Below are 20430 nucleotides of genomic sequence, written 5' to 3'. Positions count from 1 at the left end.
CGTAGATTTTTTGTTATTAAAAATATTAAATATAACATAAGATATATATACATATAAATACATATACGTATATATATACATATACGTATAAAGTACAAGACGTCTCTAGATATAATTAAACATCATTTTAAATTATAATAGTAATAAGGCTCAATAAATTAAACAAACAGAAAGAAAAGCTATGAGTCTAAAACAATTATCATAAAATAAAAGAATTTGGGTCATTTTAAATCATTGCTAAACAATATTATCATAAGCAGTCGTTACAAATCGGTAGAAAACGTGAAAATGTAACAAAATTTTCATCATTTTTATATTAAAATTTGCTACAGCAAAAGAAAAAAACTTTCGATTTGTCAGAGTCATATTAATGTCATCTATATATTTCTAAACAAAATTATATGAATTTTTATAGATAAATCAATTTCTCTCCGTATTATGCACATAAAAAATAAATAACATTGTGTAATATACTTCAATTATCATCATTATTATTAAGGCGCAGGTACAATAGGAATTCGTAACGGGGGTTGCCAGATATATAATACGTAAAATCGCATACAGAGCGCGCTCAAGTCACCCAAAATCACAAAATATGACAAATGTGCTATTTTTTTAAAATGAAGCGTTGAAAACAGTGTAGCAAACAAAATAAAATGTAAATTTTATGTTATATTGGATCATCTAAAAAGTATCCGTGGTTTTTTATCACTAGATGGTGTTGATGGTCAACACATCTAGTAACAAAAAACCGGATACTTTTTAGATGACCCAATACATATACAATATTTCCTTACGAATCAAAGAAAATCATAATGAGAAAAAAAAATTGTTGAAAATTTTACCAAGCCTTGATGTTTAGTGAAAGAAAATTAAATATTTCTATTAATTTTTTCATAAATATGTAAAAGTAATAAGAATATTATCCATAAAAACTAAACGAAGAATTATGTTAAAATTTACCTTTCAATTTCTTTTTTTTTTGCAATTTTCTGTATACTTTCGCGAATATACTTCTCCCATTTTCCTGCATTTTCAAATAAATGACACCAATAGATAATAAAATTCCATAATAAATCCCTAAAGGAAAGGATCATTCATTAAAGGTTGCTTTCTTTTTGCAAAGCACAAAATGCGATCGAAAGCCCAGAGAATTTAACATGAAAATTCTAACTATGTATTTCATGTGCAATAGGCTTAAACAGGGAGCACAGACTTTTACATAACGCATAAAACAAGAGACATAAGAAAATCAACCAATCAGAGTCCTTCATTTCACGGAAAGGAAGGAAATAAAGCACTTTAATTACTTCATTTTCTTATGCCTCATGTTATGTATTATGCAAGAGTCTGTGTTCCTCGCTTTACATACCGCATAACACGTAATAAGAAATTCAACCAATCAGAATTCTTCATTTCATAGAAAGGAAAGAAATGAAAGATATTGATTGACATTTTCTTATGTATTACGTATTATGTGTTAAGGCACAGTATAAATACATAGTATGATCACTGAGCGTTGGCACCTTTAATATAGTAGGTCACATGACTCTCCGCCATGTTATGAGTTGGAAACGTGCTTATAAATTTGAATTTTTATAAAGTTACAGAATAATTTTTGTAAAAAAAAAGACATAATTCGGTCGTGTCATACAAATCATGCAAATATTGTTTATATTGAATATATTTTTAAATCAGAATTATATTGGGTCATCTAAAAAGTATCCGCGGTTTTTTGTCACTAGATGTGTGTTGATGGTCATATATCTAGTAACAAAGTACCGCGGATACTTTTTAGATGACCCAATATTAGCTTTTTCTGTGCACACAAACACAATTATGAATACTGTTCAATTCAAAATTTTGAATAGGAAATGTAGTTTTTCAATCCAATTGCATCCAATTGAATCTAATTGAATCCAATTGAATCCAAAAAAAGTATTCGCTATTTATATATAAAATACGCATTCGGATAGAAAAAAATTTCAATCCATTTTAATCCATTCTCGTTTGCTGAATAAATACTATATGAAAATTGTAATTGAATAATTATATATGAAAAAATAATATATTGAAAATTGTAATTAAATGTGAAATTGTAATTTAATAATATATGTACACAAATGCTTTATTACAAAAATACTTTATCATATACAAATATAACAGTCTACACAATATAGTGTCTCTGAAAAAATTTGATTTAATTTTTTAGTAAAACTTAATTTTATTAACCCTTTACCCTACTTTTCTCTTACAAATTAAAAAAAAATTAAACTTTGTACGAACGACATACCATGGCTCTCACTCGTGATACTCATGTTTGGCTCGATTTCTTTACGAGTCTCACACGATATTGTAGGCGAAAGGATTAATTATATTTTATGGGAAGGAGATCTAGCTAATCTAACCTAACTTAACCTGCAATTTCAACTTACTGAAAACAACCATATTCCTGGTTGGAAATCGACGCATGCGCACTAAAAATTGGAGATCACATAAAAAGTTCAGTGTCGATACTGTATGTACTTACTGTGGTTAAGGTACAATTTCATGGTATCGCAGCGATAAATGATCACGTGACCGAATTCTCCCTCAAGTTTTTGTTTACTTTCTTGTCGCCAGCGACACTGTTGAAAAGTTAGATTAATCCAACTTTTAGCGACATCGCTCTTACGCAAAGATTTAAACATGGAACAGCAGGATGTAAGTATAATAAAAGTATTTACTTAAGCTATATTCTAAAACAACTTTTCCGAGGAAAATTTTACTCGAAATACATAGGACGTGTAATGTATACTACAATATTTCGAACAAAATTTTCCTCGGAGAGGACGTTTTGGAATATAGCTTTAGAATATGAATGTCATCGCAAAACTTGATAAAAATATATTAATTTGATACATTTCCATTCGAAATGAGAGAATGTAGTAGAAAAAAATGCGACAGTTTGCCTTACAAAGCGACTATTTTAGGTTAGGAAAATGTTTTTTTTTACCTGAACAATTATTAGAGCGTAACATAAATGTCATCTGACCAATGGCGAGTATCTCCATGTATTATCTTATATTCAATGTATATCTAGAAAACTAACGTGGTTCTAATATTAAAACATATAAAAAATAAGAGCATAAAAAACTACAGCACAAGTTATAGTTTGTGATATTTAATTGTTATTATATAAATTAAAACATTAAACGTTTCGGCCACAATCTGGCCATCTTCAGTAATTCAATAATATTCTTAAAACGCAGAGTTACATCTAGTTGACATTAAATTCAACAGTCGAGAGTTGTAATTAAATAAACATGTTCTTTTATATGTGAAGATGCTTCATACAGTAATGTTACAACGCCAGTTGTCATATCAAGAAAAGTGTAGAACAAGAATTTCTAGATTCTGTTTTACAGCAAAAAAACCAAACGATGAATCTCAAGTATTTCTTTTACACAATTAGAATTTTGTCGTGACATTATGTGTTGAAGAAATATTTGAGATTCATCGTTTGGTTTTTTTGCGGTAAAACAGAATCTGGAAATTTTTGTTCTACACTTTTCTTGATATGACAACTGGCATTGTAACATTACTGTATGAAGCATCTTCACATATAAAAGAACATGTTTATTTAATTACAACTCTCGACTGTTGAATTTAATGTCAACTAGATGTAACTCTGCGTTTTAAGAATATTATTGAATTACTGAAGATGGCCAAATTGTGGCTGAAACGTTTAATGTTTTAATTTATGTAATAACAATTAAATATCACAAACTATAACTTGTGCTGTGATTTTTTATGCTCTTATTTTTTATATGTTTTTATATTCAATGTTAAACACAAAAATAAACTGATACATGGGAGCACTCGGATAATGTTTCCAAAAAAAAAACATAGCTCAACTCTAACATTTAATAATTTGCTTCGCGAAGCATACCATTACGTTTTTCTGCCAGATTCTTTTATTTTGAGTGAAAACGTGCCCAATAAATATATTTTTATCAAATTTCGTAGTGATGCCCATATTCTATCAATTATCACAATAAATAAATAAATAAATAAATTGTGCGGGAGTACACCGCGCGTAAAGATTAAAGTGAGAGGACGGCACACGGCTGATATAACGCAAAACAGTGAAGAGAACTCCGTTTCTTTGTAGTTTGACTAAAGATTTTATTTCAAATTTTACAACCACAAATTCAGTATACAGAAATAATTATCGCAGAATATTCGATACAATCACCTTTTCCGAATTATATTAGTAATAGAAGTAATAGAAAATCGCGGAGATTTTCTCGGCGGTTCTCGAAGGAATCTTCCTTACAGCGGTTTTACTAGGTGGTTTTTCACGGCGGTTTTCGACACGATATAATAGCGAGACTCTGAAGACTAAGAGAGCGAGATCGGTGCATATATTGCTTTCGTGGCCTGGGCTCTCTTCTTGATAAAATCCAATAGAATTTTGTCACAATTGTAATTTTTACGTGACATTTGTATAAAATTGATTGGCGCCTCGGATTCTTTTCTAACGACATTCGACGTAACAGTCATGCGCGACAGAAAATCCGCGCGTGGGATTGGTGGCTGCGCGTGACGTGTTCGGAGCGTTGCGCTCGCGTGCGTGAATTGAATTCTCGAACCTTCGATGGTCCGTTGCCGTTGTTTGTGTGTGTGTAATGAATTAATTTGAAATGAAAAAAAACGACAAATTGATAACTTTAGCGAGAATTAAGATGCTAGAGATGAATTTATAAACTCATTTCATGCATGCGTCTAACAACAATTACTATTAATCGAACGAAAGAATTATTACTTTTTTACGAATTAACGATCTCAAACATAAATAAATACAATTTTTTATCAATGAAAAATTTATTGCATGTGATTTTATCTCATTTAACTCTGATTATTTTTATTTTTTCAATTTTGGTGTATGGCGATTTATTGCCGTCTCTTGGAGACACGGCAATAAGTTGTACGTCACATACATGAAAGCTTATGCGTTACTTACATCTACAATTTAAGTCTAAGTAAGTGTTACGACAATTCTTGTGCTCAGATCCTTAATAACAATTTAGTCTTCCTGTTACTATCAGAAAATAATGTCAAAGAATAACATCTCTATTTTTAGATTATGTGTGTTCTGTTATGTGTGCGTAAACGTTTTCTTCTTCTTCTTCTTTATTTATGGCTCCTGCCTCCTATTGAATGTGGAGGTCAATACGGCCAGAGCAAAAAGTGGACATATGAACTGGATGTGAAGTGAAGCATAGATACTGATGAAAGTGAAAACTGGCGCATGAATGATGGAGGTAAATGTAACGCCTCCAGAAACTCGGGCCATAGTGATGACTCCGAGAGAGAGCAGCTGTTTGGAAAAGCGGCGTAAGGCCGCTGATGGAAGAGGAGGGAGGGATACCGAGAGTATCCCTGCTCTTGTGTGTCAGCTGAGCGGCAGCACGCGCCACAAACGAAAGTTAAAATTGCAGATTGGATGCTTTGCTGAAGCTGTATAAGAGGCGGCAGAGTTTAAGCGAAGGATTCTGCAGGCCTTGAACAACGAGATCATTCAAATTAAAAATTAATAATGTTCGACAAAGCAGAGCGTACATATTTGGCGTGGCCAGCATAAACCGGGCATCGAAATAAGACATGATCCACATCCTGGACAAGGTATCCACAATCGCGTGACGGGTCCTCAATAAAGTTTTTCCTAAAGAGACTATGCTTTAGGTTATAATGATTAACTCTAAGACGCGTAACCATGACAATATTCTCCCTACGGAGCGGGAGTCGATAGTATTATGGTTTTTTTATTTTTTTATAAATATGCTGAAAGTAACGGGCTCCCTTGATATTCGAGGATTCAATAAGTACGCGCTCGATTTTATCAAATTTCCTTCAGCGAGGAAAAGTAGTCAAAATAGAGGACTTTAAAATAGCATCATGAGCCTCTCAAAGTAGCTAATCTCGCGTAAGCATCCGCCTTCTCGTTACCCGCGACGCCCGTATGAGAGAGGACCCAAACGAACTTGATATCCATATTGAGCTCGGCCAGAATAGATTTGATACGAGAAATTATGTAGTTATTATTATTATTGAAGCTACAAAGAACGTTGAGAACACTCTGGGAGTCGATGATAATGTATGCGGATTTTAGACTGAGATCAATGGCAGAAAGAATAGCGTTATAGATTGCCCAGGTTTCCGCAGAAAAGACCGATGTGTCAGCGGGGAACTTGTGTAGGAGGGGGGCTTGAAGTTGCGGTGAATATACTGCCGATCCGACATAACGTCAATTTTAGAGCCATTTAGGTATAAAATACAATAGAACTCTCAGTAATCAGAGAGAGCTGTTCGTCAAACACGCGAGCAGCGGTGTCGGGAAGTTTCTTTTTGAGAGTCAGTAGGGAGGAAGAAGTTTGGACAAGGGTAGGTGTGAGATGAGTGGAGGAGAAAGTGTGTCTATATGCAGGAAGAGTGTAGGATTGGTCAATATTATGCATGCAAGAATTAGCCTTTGAAAAGAAGGGGCAGGGAAGTAAGCTAACAGATAGGAAAAGAGACTGGCATCATTAGAAGCATCTGCCAGTCTGAATAAGGATACTGCTGTTGATCGGTAACTGAAAGAATTTTGGTAAAATATTTGGTGGCAAGAAATTGGAAGCTGAAATGGAGAGGAGGTTCTTTGGCTTCTGCAAAGAGAGCGTTAATTGGGTGGAAATACGACAACCCAGACAGGTGCAAACCGCGTGATTCTGAATAACTTCTAGTTTCCGGAATGTACGAGATCGCGATAAACCAAATACAAGATTACCATATTCAATGGAGGCTCTGAGCATAGAACGATAGAGAAGCTGAGAGTGAGCGCCCCACCATATGTGCTTCTGATTGCGGATAGAACTTCGAGAATTTTTTTGCTTTCATTGCTCTCGAGGTGGGGGCGGCCCGTGAGGCCGGAGTCCAGAATAATACCGAGGAAGCGATAGGTTGGAACGGGAGAGAATGTGTGCGCGCCCGACACAATTTGCCACTCGGGGGAGGGAGGAGTGCGGCGTTTAGAGAAAACCATCATTTGTGTTTTAAATAGTAAGACGTCAAGTCCGCGGTCTTGTAAGTGTTCGGTAATACGATTTAGCGAGTTCTCGACCGATTGGAGAGCAGAGCGTGTGTCCGGAGATGTATGAATAGATCACAAGATCGTCAGCGAATTGAAGAATCTTGGTCTGAGGATGAATCTAGTCCAACTTGCGAAGGTAGAAATTAAAAAGAGTGAGGTTGAGAACCGACCCTTGGGGGGTACCTTTGCGAGAGATTTTCGGTGTCGTGAGAGACCCGTGGATGACAAATTGAACATGTCTACATGAGGTTTTCGATAAATTTAATAATTTTAAGAGGGAGTTGAAGTGCCAGTAGATCATCCATTAGGATGTGAGGCAAAACATTGTCAAATGCAGATTTGATATCAATGAAAACTACAATCGTAGACGAACCCAAGGCGAAGCTTTCGTGTATTGCGGCTGTTAATATAGTGAGGTTGTCCTGGCACGACGAAATTTTCTAAAGCCGAATTGAGAGTTGGAAAGAATAGGATGGAGAGGAGATTCTATTAGCTAATAAACACGGTTAAGAATTTCTCAAGAGTTTTAAGAAAGCAAAAGGTGGGAGAGATGGGGTGCACACTCCCTCCATGAGGTTTATTGATAAGATGAATAAGCGAATGTGACCATTGAGAAGGAAAGAGAGAATAGTGGAAGAGGTTATTAAAAATATATAGGAGACATTCAAGAAGCTCAGACGGAAGTACCTTCAAGATTTTGTAATATGCGATCCAGTCCAGGGCTAGAGGAGGATCTGACTGAGGTGAGAACGGCTCAAAATTCACTAAGTTCAAAAGGAGAATCCAATCATGAATATGGACTTAGTCTCGAAGAGTCAGTCGGGAGATTGCAAGGAGGGGGCGAGCAAGAAGAACAGATTTTGTTAATGATTTCAAGGATGGTACCGGATTGTCACAGAATGTATTATCATTGTTTTTAGTACTTGATAGTATACGGTTGCGAAACTGTTTGAGCATATGCCAAACATCCGCAGTCAGTGTCTTGCCATCCAGCGATTTACAGAACTCGCGCCAGGCATGACGTTTAGCTCTTCTAAGGATCTTACGATATTCGCGGATCTCACTCTTAGAGTTCGTAGTTTTCCAAAGTCGGGACCGAACGATATTCCTTGCAAAATTCCGAGCGACGACGAATTGCTTGAGTGCACTCAATTGCAGGAGTCCACCAAGGGGAGGGGGAGTCCGCTTAGAAGAAACGTTGCGAGTGTTGTTGTTGTTAGTATCTGAGGAATGAGAGTGTGAGGGAGATGAAGAGTGATATGAGAAGATGTCAAGAACATTAGAGTAAAATTGATTGTATTGGGAAATTGGATCGTTGACAGGGAGACTCATGACGGATTCAACAATGTGAGGAGAAGCTTTAGAGAGCTCAATATACGCTTGATTCCATTGGTCTTTGATAAACCTAAGATTATTAGAGAAAAAAAAGCATGTTTGACATCACAGTCAATTTGGACAAGAACCGGGCAATGATTGCGGCCACGTGTGTCCTCGAATATATTTACACAGTGACGCCAAGGAGGACGAGGCGATTGCCAAATCAATGAGAAAGGAATTTCTGATAGGATGGGAATAAAAAGTAGGTAAACTAAGATTAAGAATAACGCAGTTATGTCGATCAACAGCCTCGCTGATGATACCCGCTCTATTCGGTCGAAAGGCACCTTAAAAAGGACGATGTCCTTTAAAGTCACCGATCAAGAGAGTCACATCTTGAGTCGTCGTAAGAGCGATAAAATTATTGAGACTTGCTTGAGAAGTTGATGAATTAGAATGACGGTACATGCCTACTAATATTAAGAGTGCTTGAGTTACATTGAAGCTGTAAGCCAATAGCTTCAACAGAGGTATCAAATTTATTTGAGAGATCAAGCATAGAATATATTGGGTCATCTAAAAAGTATCCGCGGTTTTTTGTCACTAGATGTTGATGGTCATATACTAGTGACAAAATACCGCGGATACTTTTTAGATGACCCAATATAATAGGATTTTTAATCAGAATGGCTATGCCTCGAGTTGCGGGAGAAGTAGTTGCTATCGGTACACAATCGAAACCTCGAGAACGAAACTCACGGTCAAGAGAGAGACACGTTTCACAGAGAACTATGATCATAAGCTTTTTCACAATTATACTATCTCCTTTATTACTTAAAGCATCTCTACAATTCCAATGAACGACGCGTAGTTCTTCTCTAGAGATAGTGTTATTAATTGGGGTTGTATTGGTCATTATGGTTAGAATTGGTTGAAAGATCCTGAAGCGCTTCGGAAGGTGTGTATGCCCGCTTGAATTTGTGTGTTTCTTAATGATGGGGGAATTATGCCAGAAAGGTGATTAATGAGAAAAGTGCGTTGAGAAAAGTGGTCTCATCCGATTACGAGTCAATTAAACAAGGTTGAGAGAAAGAAATAGAGGGAGGAAATGAATTGTAGTGGGGGTTGGGGATAAGTGGAGTGTAAAGGAAGGCTGGTTTATAAGAATAGGGAGGGAGTAGGGAGTAGGATGAGTAATAGGAGGAAGTGAAGGAGGTCTGGGGAGGGAGATCAGAAGTTGTGAGAGGATCATGGGGACTCTCATCAGCTGAAATAGGAACAGGTCTTTCATTTAGGGCAAAGAGGAATGAGTTGTGCAAATTTCGGATTTCGTTCCAAGAGTGGGGATGGGGTGGGGGGGCGTAACGCAGTCAGTGGCGGTTCGCTGCCGAGATAAATCGCTACCCGTTTTGGGATGGGTATTAAAGGAAATGACCGCTGGAGCCCGGTTGGAAGACCGTACGGCTGCTGCATCGGAACTAGGGGGGGAGAGAGGGAGAGGGTGTGGGTTCGTCATCCAGTAATCGGCTGAGCAGCGTATAAGAATTGTTATCAAAAAAGAACGGGTACATATGGATCCTCGCTCTGGGATCGAATGTCTGAGCCAGAAGGCGGGAGCGATGAGGGAGGGAAAGAAAAGCACTGAGAGATGATGAGTTTAAGGGAAGATATGAAGAATCCGAAGACCCGGCGTAGCCTAGTTTAAAATGGGCGTCCGTGTAAGAAATATTCTCGATTGCAGCCACAGCATAGATCTGTTTTTGCTTAATATAAAGGGGGCAGAACGGAGAAAAGGGAAAGTGTTCCTGATGGCAGTTACAATAGATCGGAGGTAGATTAGCACGGGGACAATCCTTAGAGAATTCATGCCATGTGTTTCCGCAATGAGGGCAACGAGGGGTGCTCTTACAATCCGCACTAATGTGTCTGTATTTAAGGCAAATAAAACAAAGTCTAACTCGCGGAATATAGTGGAGAACTGGGAAACGGATATGCAAAAATGATACCGAGTGAGGAAAAAACTTTGACCAGCGAATTTAACCAGGATAGTGCGAGAAGGTACATTCCTAGTTTCGTCCCCCAGGCGAAAGAATCAATGCACTAAATGTTAGTCGCGTTTTACATAAATTTAGTGCATTGATTCTTTCGCCCGGGATCTCCGAAGCGCGACAGAAATAAACAACGTAAAGGGATGAATCGATATGTTGATATTTAACAGAGAAGCTGCTCGAAGTGCCGTTCGGCAGAAATAGGAGAGAGGGCCTGCATTTTGTTAGCGGAATTGTCTCTTAAGAGATTTTTTGGAACCACTAGGACCCGAGACATTAATCTTATCGGATGGGACATTGATTTCCATAGTTTCCATATGAGAAGAACGTGACGGAAGAGGATTTATCGACTAACACAGCGAAGCGATTAGTAGGTGTAATAGCGAAGGATGCAGAAACGCTTTGTCGACAAGCGCCTCGAGGCGTTTGTCTTCCATGCAAAGAGATTCGAGAGAACGCGATTGGAATAAAGCTACGTCTTTGTGAGTATTCGAGACGGCCGAGCCGTTATTCACACGAAGCCGTTTCGATGTTAGAAACGACCGAAGGAGAGGGGAGGGCCACAGTAGAGGAGTCCCGATTAAGAATCACCAAATTGCATTCCTCGATAGTGATTAGTATTCTACCGGTAGCGGAATTCTCTATACGTCTTATTGATGATTGTCATTATCGTTAACAATCGACAGCCAATAGCAGGACAATCCTAGAAGAAAGCGCGATTCTTATTGGCTGTCGCTAGTTAATGATAGCGACAATTGTCGATAAACGTTTAGAGAATCCCACAACAGCACTAGATTGTCGGATGCATCCCTAACTGTGATGATGGACATTAAAATCCCCGACGACTAGAAGATAAAATTATACTTTTTAATTCCGTTAATTAAAGTTGTGTAAAACGCCATGAGAGTATTTTGGCCTTGATGCCTGTACAAAATTATCATGATAATGAAATCTTTGAATGAAAGGAGCTTGACAGTACGGGATGAACCTCGCCTTCCAACTCTATGATTAGTCTCCAACCATGCCTTCCAACTATTGGGTCATCTAAAAAGTATCCGCGGTACTTTGTCACTAGATATATGACCATCAACACACATCTAGTGACAAAAAACCGCGGATACTTTTTAGATGACCCAATATATGATTATTTCAGATTAGGTTTTCACGGATTAAAACACGAATGCCTCTTTGGCTGGGAATTACAATATCTTTTCTGATGGCCTGAAAGCTTTAAGTTTAAAATTGGATCCTTCTCTTAACAAGGACTCTTGAATGCAGATAATGTCGAGAGATTTCCAACAAGCAACACTGTGCAACATGGCATTATCCTATCTCTGTTTAACATTGGCGAACAACAAGGAGGCAACGATTCATCATGTTACATCATGTCACCTGTGTCTCTTGTTGGAAAGCTCCCATTGTAATCTTTGGCCATGTGCTAGAGAAAAATAAGGTTACCACAAATTCCCCTGCAATTCCATTGCCCAATTCTTATACTATTCGAAGTTAGCCCAGGTCCTCCCCTTTCTCACAGAATCGAGGGGAGATTTCCCGGCCCGGGAACGTTGTTGTGAAATTAGATTCTAAAATTGGTGCTCTGAGTAGCAGAGAGAGACGGGGAATTAGAGAATAGTGACGTGGATTCAAATTGTTGATGATAATAGGCGTTATAGCTAGAAGGAGGATTTGAAAAGGCTTCGAGATTATTTAAAGAAATTAGAAGATTTAGAAAGGAATTGCTAAGGTTCTTGACGAAAGAGAGAATTATCCCAAATTTTAGTAAAATCTTGTGCTGGAAGTATTTAAATAGCTCGAAGAGAAGCTGTATCAAATCCGCGAAGATGTTCTTGCTCTTTGAGCTCTGCGAAGAGGACATACCTTGAAAGGAGATATCGTTGATAAAAATATTTATCGACAGATTCGATTAAGGCATTGCGATGAGTCTCTCTATCATAGTTGCAATTGATCACTTGTGGAGGACTGAGGCCTCTGAAAACAGGTCTTGATAGGAGTTGAGATGCCTTCCGATAGACACGCTTTCCCACCACTTCCACTGAAAGACGCCCTCGGATATAAACCAATAGTGTTCGCATATGAATTATAGATAAGATCAGGCACGTCATTGTTTAAAACATGGAATTGGTTAGGGTTTAAGTAATTATATTCGTTATTGGAATTGAAGCGCTCCTTGAGACAAAAGAGAGACAGAAGAAAGAAGTATTTAACGTGCGATATCTGCAATTAAACTTAACTTACACGGCCCTCATGAGCGCGAATCTGGAATACATCCGATCAGCGCGTCACGGATATGCCGAGATTCCCAGTTGCGCTCGCGGGATATAGATCCCAACAAAAAACTCACTGGTTAGAGCGAGCGATTATCCATGCTCTACCAGCTATGCAGGCTGGTTTCCGAGTATGTAACGCAGCTCACCCGTCGGGGCCAGAGACCCCTAGGCAGCATGTAGCTATTAACCTCATGTAGCATTACCTCTGAGAATCCTACCCATGACTGAGCCTGGGCAATTGCTCAGTTCCCGTAGTATCAATCTCGGTCATCGGTCTGATCTTCATAGCCTAGGCTACTCCCAGTTTGCGTCGCCTATACACGCGACACTCGGCCAGCGCTTCGCCCTGGTCGGGAGCCGCCGGGAGACGCTACTCCTCGAGAACGCTCTACAGGAATCGCTCAGCAACCCGACTCCGAGTCTAGCTCCGAGGCAGGGTGCCAAACTTTCAACCTGATCAGCCTCCTCCCTGCGAAGGCTAAAAAATATATTGGCTTATCCACGATCCTGAGGCAATCAAGTAATTAGATAGCCTCATGCTTTATCGTAACAAACCGACCTTATGTGGGACGCCGGTAAAACTCGAACTTGGAACGATAAGTCACAAGTTGAAATGCACAAGGCGTCAAACCACTGACACCCAAACGCTCCTTGAGATATGGGAAATTACGTGTATCTAGATTAGAGCTGGGAGAAGGATTATTATTCTCCTAGCATTCGAGATAGAGATATTCTCGGTAACCGCCAAGGTAATAATCTGATTCTGCTTTCGGACGATGGAACAGTTCTTTGATCAAGTAATCAATTGCTCACGGCATTTAATACATTTGAGGAATTCTTCATGAGGGCAACTCTCGGTTTCCTTGTGTCTTTTCTCTCCACAGTGTAGACACCTGGGACCACTTTTGCACGTCTTGGCTATATGCCAACTCGAAAGCATGAAAAGCAAATACGAAGTTTGGGGATGCATGGACTAACCTTCTACCTGATTTTGAATAGGAACATTTCCCTGAGAAAAATTTGACTTCCAAATTTTATGCGAATTGATTTAGAGGGAATGTATTCAACTTTGCCATCTCTCATAACTCTACGATTGAATCTTTGAGTATCTAGGATTTTACAACAAAGAGATTTAATGTGTTTGTTAATACAATCTAGATCGATTTCATCATTCCGGATCATTCCGGATAATACGTATTCTAAGCGAAATTAAGGGATGAATGCTTTCAAATTACGTTTCCTAAATAAGAGATTGTCAATTAGTTTGTTAGTAGCAGAGACAGTTTTAGTTTCAATGAGAATTTTGCCCTTGGCGATTTTTTTAATCTCTAATATGTCAGAGATTTTAGTTTTAGCGATGATACTGAATATCATAGTATGAGTTGAATTTTCACGATCTTGTATATAAACATATATGTACAGCGTATTGTCACGGAAGTCATACTTAACAGTAGTGTTGCTACTAGAAAGGTTATCGAGTTGGAGCTTGAATTAAAGTCAACAATGAAGTTATCCTTATTTACGTTTTTTTACTTTTATTGTTGGATTTTGATTTACTTGAGGATGTTAATTCCAACGAATCTTTAGCAGACTTCTTCGAGAAAATCTTTCGGATGGGACTGAAAGAATCCGTCTGTTTGGATAAGGATCGCTTCCTGGTATTCGTCACCTCGTTAACATCCATCCAACATGAGCCAAGATCAGATTGTGCATCGAATCAATCTGCGTAGCTTAGTATGCTATTTCTATGATGTAATAGCGCCTTTGGAACTGTGAAACAGTTCAAGCGCTAAGCCCGCTTCACTTATGAGGTTTTTCAAAAGCGCACTGGATGCATTCTTAAAGCACTTATCGTCGTGAAGAATGCCACGATTCGGATTAATAGTCTGGAAATTAAGGGTGAGAACAGGCGTTAAGACTTGAGGGAAAAGGGGACGCAATTATCGTCGCCTCCACCTCCCTCCCCCCGAGGCCGAAGCCTAAAAAATAATTTTGCGACAAGTTTTTTCCACTCGAAGATTTGAAATCTGGGAAGCGCGTAAATGATAATATTAATAAAAGGCGGCTAAGAGGTTCAAATAAAACACAAAATGCACTTCGCGATGCGATATTATCAGGGCCATCAAACTGTCATGGTTTTTGCGTTATAGCATTTGTAGCCCTCATAGCTATGACAACCAGAAATGAGGAAATAATATTCAATATGGCTGTCATCGTTTCCAGCACATTCCGATCAGCATTTGTATTGCCATATTTGCTACGTCAATGTCGCAGATACATTTTCCTGTGACAATGTTTGTAATAAAATATTAGACTGCAAGAAATATTATTGTCAAGATGACAGACTTTCTGCGCTGGCATAAGTAACAAAGTCGCATTTTTGTTTCTTTTTTTAAACACTTTTATATAAACAACAATGTTGGACACGCGTATAATCATATATGTAATCTGCACTATGTAATAAATACATGCGGACGCGGGCCAGTGCAGATGTACGTGATAAAATTGTTTAGAAACGCGTGCATGCGTACTGAAGCGGGTACACTATCTAAGTGAGAAGTAAATATCGTCTGCATCGTGGTGTTTTCGCCAGTTCTTAATTGGCGTTAGCAATATAGTAATATTACATATATGTGTGTACAGTCTCTCTCTCTCTCTCTCTCTCTCTCTCTCTCTCTCTCTCTCCCCTCTTCCTCCTCCTTCTCTCTAAATCTCTAAATCTCTGTCCTCTCTATCTATGAACTATTTATGAGGTTCAAGGGTTACAACTGTGAAACGTGAAATATGGAACGATATTCATCAGTCCGTTTTTATTTTAAAACTGTCTTAAATATAATGTCTTAAGATGCTAATACAGTCCTTAGACAAAGAAAGATTCAGTATCAATTTCATGACGCGAAACAGATCGGCATTTATTGAGTTGAGTCGTACATTTAAGACTATCTTAAGTTCAATCTTAAGACGTCATAAGTCCAAGGACTGTATTAACATCTTAAGACATTATATTTAAAACAGTTTTAAAATAAAAACACACTATGAATACCGTTCCATGTTTAGCATTTCATAGTTGGTAGTTTTTCTTCCTTATGAACAGTCCTAGATGGAAAGGGCAGAGATTTAGAGAGATGTCCAACTGCATACACTATGTTATCCTTTTCATCACGAGACATAGTCGACTTATTATTTGCAAATGATGCAAATATACCGCGCACCGCGCACGTATACACGTATATATGTCACGCGTCATCAATCACAGTTTTGTTACGAACTTTAACTAACCAACGCTAAGAGAGAGATACAGTAATTGTAATTCACAAAGCCTGATAAAAGGTTCAAAGCAAGCTTTTGTATCGTTCCTGCATTGGAATTCCGTAATTCGTTTTGTAGTCGTTATATGTGTTCATAACGACAGTTGCGCAAATAGTTTATATATAATAGTAAAAAAGCTGCGCGATTGTCATTATGAACACATAACGACTGTATAACGAATTATAGAATTTCACTGCTGGTATCCTATTCTGTAATTCATTAAGACAGTAATGACTTCGTTGCGCAGCTTTTTGTACCATAAAATATCTGCGTAACAATGTCGTTTCTGTTTTAACGAATTACATTATAGGATATCTGTTCCTGTATTCTGTAACTCGTTATGTAATCATTATGTGTTCATAACGACAGTTGCGCAGATATTTTATGTAGTAAAAAAGTTGCGCAACTGTCGTTATGAACTCATATATATCGATATATATATATTCAATTTCATTATAAAATTATTATAAAAAAAAATTAAATATTTCAATGTAACTCGATTTACTAAAGAACCATCTTAATAGAGGTATATACGAGGGCAAGGTGAAAAGTAACCGACCTCAACATGAAACATGAACATGAACGCAGTTTTCAGTTAAGTACCAAGTGTATATCAAATTACTCGCATTGAAAATATCTATAATTTCTCCTTTGACCACTTTGCTAAACAATTCACAGCTAAAAAGTTATAGCCAAAAAACCATAAGAAGAAAAAAAGCAAAAAACGAAAATTTAAGAAAAAAAGTATGACTTGTTGTTGAAGATGCCGCCATCGAAGTCAAACTTTTCGGTATATATTCAAGTGTTATATATCATATTGCTCACATTAAAGGTGGCTACAATTTCTGCCTTGACCATTTTTCTCTACAGGTTAGCATAGGATCGGTAGGCTTATAAGTTGCTGCGGCAGATTTGAAAAAAAGCGCTAACATATTTTTGACTCTAACTTTTTAGCTATGAATTGTTCAGAAAAGTGGTCAAAGTATAAATTATAAATATTTTTAATACGTAATTTGATATATAACTTGGTACTTAACTAAAAACTTTGTACATAGTTCATGTTTTCATGTTGAGGTCGGTTACTTTTCACCTTGCCCTCGTATATATATATAGGCAAGGTGCGTCCCAAAATTTTCCGAACTTTTTCAATAGGGATAGGTCGGGTGGCGCCATCCGTGTATTCGATTGCGCGTTTGAAAGGTACATCCCTAGCTGACTTCCAGTAAAAATTTCATGACATTTGGTTCAGTGGAAACGAAGTTATGGCGTCTCAAGTGTCAGTATGTTGTATACATCGGTACGAGAATGAACTTCGAACAAAGAGCCAATATTAAGTTTTGTTTTAAACTTGGTAAAACATTTACCGAAACCCATAATTTGATGAAACAAGTTTATGGTGATAATTGTGTAGCCCGTGCCAGTGTTTATGAGTGGTATACGCGATTCAAGAACGGTCGTGAGGACATAAATGACGACGCACATACAGGTCGCCCAAAATCGACAATTAACGAAAATTCCATCGAAGTTGTGCGTAATTTCATCAAGCATGAGCCAAAATCTTCAGTGAGATACATGGAAATGGAATTGAACATCCCCAAATCAACGATTTATCGCATTTTGACCGAACATTTGGGCCTACAAAAAGTCTGTGCACGATTTGTTCCACACAAGTTGACTGACGACCAAAAAATGCATCGAATTCAACATTCAAAGGACATTATTAAGGAAGCAAAAAAGAACCAAAACTTCCTTTATAGCATTGTTACTGGTGACGAGACGTGGTGTTTTCAATACGATCCAGAAACCAAGCGTCAAAGCGCGGAATGGAAGGCGCGAAACGACCCAAAACCCAAAAAATCGCGTTTAGAGAAGTCAAAAGTGAAGACAATGCTCATTTGTTTTTATGATTCCAAGGGTATTGTGCACAAAGAATTCGTTCCAGCAGGCCAAACAGTTAATGCTGTATTCTATGTAAGCGTTTTGAAGCGTTTGGTGCACCGCATTCGTCGTATTCGGCCAGAATATCGCGAAGGAGGAAGTTGGCGCTTGTTACACGATAATGCGCCATCTCACCGTTCGACACTTGTCACTGATTTTTTGACTAAAAATCACATTTTAACAATCAACCATTCCCCGTATTCGCCTGATATGGCACCTTGTGACTTCTACCTATTCGGCAAAATGCATTTGTCCATGAAAGGAAAGCGGTATGTGGACGTAGAAGACATCCAAAGGGCTTGTACCACTATTCTGAAGGACGTGCCTTTGAACGACATAAAACACTCATTTGAAATGCTTTTAGATCGTGCCAAACGTTGTATTGAGTCCGACGGGGACTACTTTGAATAAACAATTTGAATTTGAAAAAAAAAGTAAACCATTGTTGTTTTATTTCAAAAGTTCGGAAAATTTTGGGACGCACCTTGGTTATATATATATATATCGGAACTTGATGTGCAATGTAAAATTCTAAGATAAGAGAAAAAAAATGTTGAAAATGTAACTTTTAACGTTAATTTATTTAATGATGAGTAAAAATCGGAGACGCTTCTTTGATTAACTGCATACAAATATTACCATAGACTTCGCTATAAAAAAAACAAGATTATAATAGATTTAAAAAATTACAATTATAATGGTCACAAAAAATAGGTAACGGCCATTCTGGATCAATATTTAAGTACACGCATACAAATTTAACTTCAAAAAGTAATATCACGTCGTTTTTATTTGATGAAGATGCAGCTCGATTTACTATCGTTTCATGCTATTTTATTAAAACAATGCTCGCAAAGATTTGTACATTTCGAACTGATTTCAGATTCCGGCACGCTATCCCCACTACCGCTCGAGACTCGGCGGCCGACACTCTAGCTCAGGAGCATTTCTGTAGCTTAAATGTGCGTACCTTATATTATTAAAGAATATTTTTCTTCAAAATTTTTATTTTCTTAAAAAAATCAAATACTAAATTTTCTAAAATATTTTATTAGAATAATTCTTGCCTACCAGAAACTATTCAATAATTATTATCAATTTACATCGAGAAGTTTCTAAAATAACTAACACATTTTATCATAATAATTCTTACCTACCAGAAATCATTCAATAATTGTTATAAATTTACATCGATAAGTTTCTACAATAGAAGTTTCTATAATAGACTTGCGAAGATTGAAGTTAGGAAATACATGAATCTGGAAATTCCATGTTTTTCAGCCTTACAAAGTTTCAAGTAACAAGGATTCTATATTGCAATAACTATTAATTGAATTAATTAATTGTTAACATTCTTTTTAACGTATGTAACATCGTCTTTATGTAATTGTTTAAAAAAAAAAGTTAAACAATTACATAAAGACGATGTAGAAACTTCTCGATATATTATAGAAATTTCTCGATGTAAATTTATAACAATTATTGAATGGTTTCTGATAGGCAAGAATTATTATGACAAAACGTGTTAGTTATTCTAGAAACTTCTCGATGTAAATTTATAACAATTATTGAATAGGCAATTATTTCTAGTAGGCAAGAATTATTATGACAAAATATTTTAGAAAATTAGTATTTGATTTTTTAAGAAAATAAAAATTATTTTGTAAGAAAAATATTTTTTAATAATATGAGGAACGACTTCCGCAAGTTTAAGCTACAGAGATGCTCCTGAGCCAGAACGTCACGTGAGCGCCCGGCGGCTCGGCCGCCGAGCCTCGAGCGGTAGTGGGGGTCGTTCACCGGCCCAAAATATGCAAATTTTTGCGAGCACTGCATTAAAATATACACGTAATTTTAATATTTATCCAAATTTTATATATATATATATATATATATATATATATGTATATGTATATATTTGTGATTTTGGGTAAGACTTTTGGTAAGCTGGCACACATCCCAAACTTTATTATAACCAAACACATTGTATATTTCTGATAAACTAAAAATCATTTGTTATCGTTATTATATGCATATTCATAATTTAATACTTACATTTCCGATGGTAAGATAAGGAATCGATACATTAAACTGATAATTTACATCCGCATACCATACCAAACGTATATTTGTTATAATAAAAGTTCCAATATTCCCCTTAAAAGCAATATTTTTTTTTATTAACGATAATATGTGTAATCATTTAAGGAAAAAATTGCATTTGTAAATGATCAAAATATCTTCTTGTTTAAGATTGTTTTCTAAACATTTTCGGTTACATGAAAAGATTTTGTTCGATATATCTAATTTAATATCTAAAACAGAAAATTGCACGTAATCCTTTCGCAGTCTAAATGGTTAATATTTTACGTAAAAAAATCAACAATCTGTACAACTGATAACTCCTTCTATTTAA

The 20430-nt window shown here is 36.9% G+C and overlaps 1 protein-coding gene across 4 annotated transcripts in view; it reads right to left on the bottom strand.

The window, feature by feature from the left end:
- The window catches only part of BBS5 (Bardet-Biedl syndrome 5 protein), a 38523-nt gene that overhangs the window by 1639 nt on the left and 16454 nt on the right, over window positions 1-20430 (bottom strand). For all 4 annotated transcript variants that reach the window (XM_087411369.1, XM_011051008.2, XM_087411371.1 and 1 more), the window contains one exon: window positions 20070-20171. In XM_087411369.1, coding sequence (XP_087267495.1) covers window positions 20070-20171 — 102 coding nt within the window. The remainder of the gene's footprint in view (window positions 1-20069; window positions 20172-20430) is intronic.

This window comes from Acromyrmex echinatior, chromosome 11 (genome assembly GCF_024713525.1).
Source record: "Acromyrmex echinatior isolate Ae372 chromosome 11, ASM2471352v2, whole genome shotgun sequence".
NCBI lineage: Eukaryota > Metazoa > Arthropoda > Insecta > Hymenoptera > Formicidae > Acromyrmex > Acromyrmex echinatior.
This window is presented reverse-complemented; position numbering and strand designations above follow the sequence as displayed.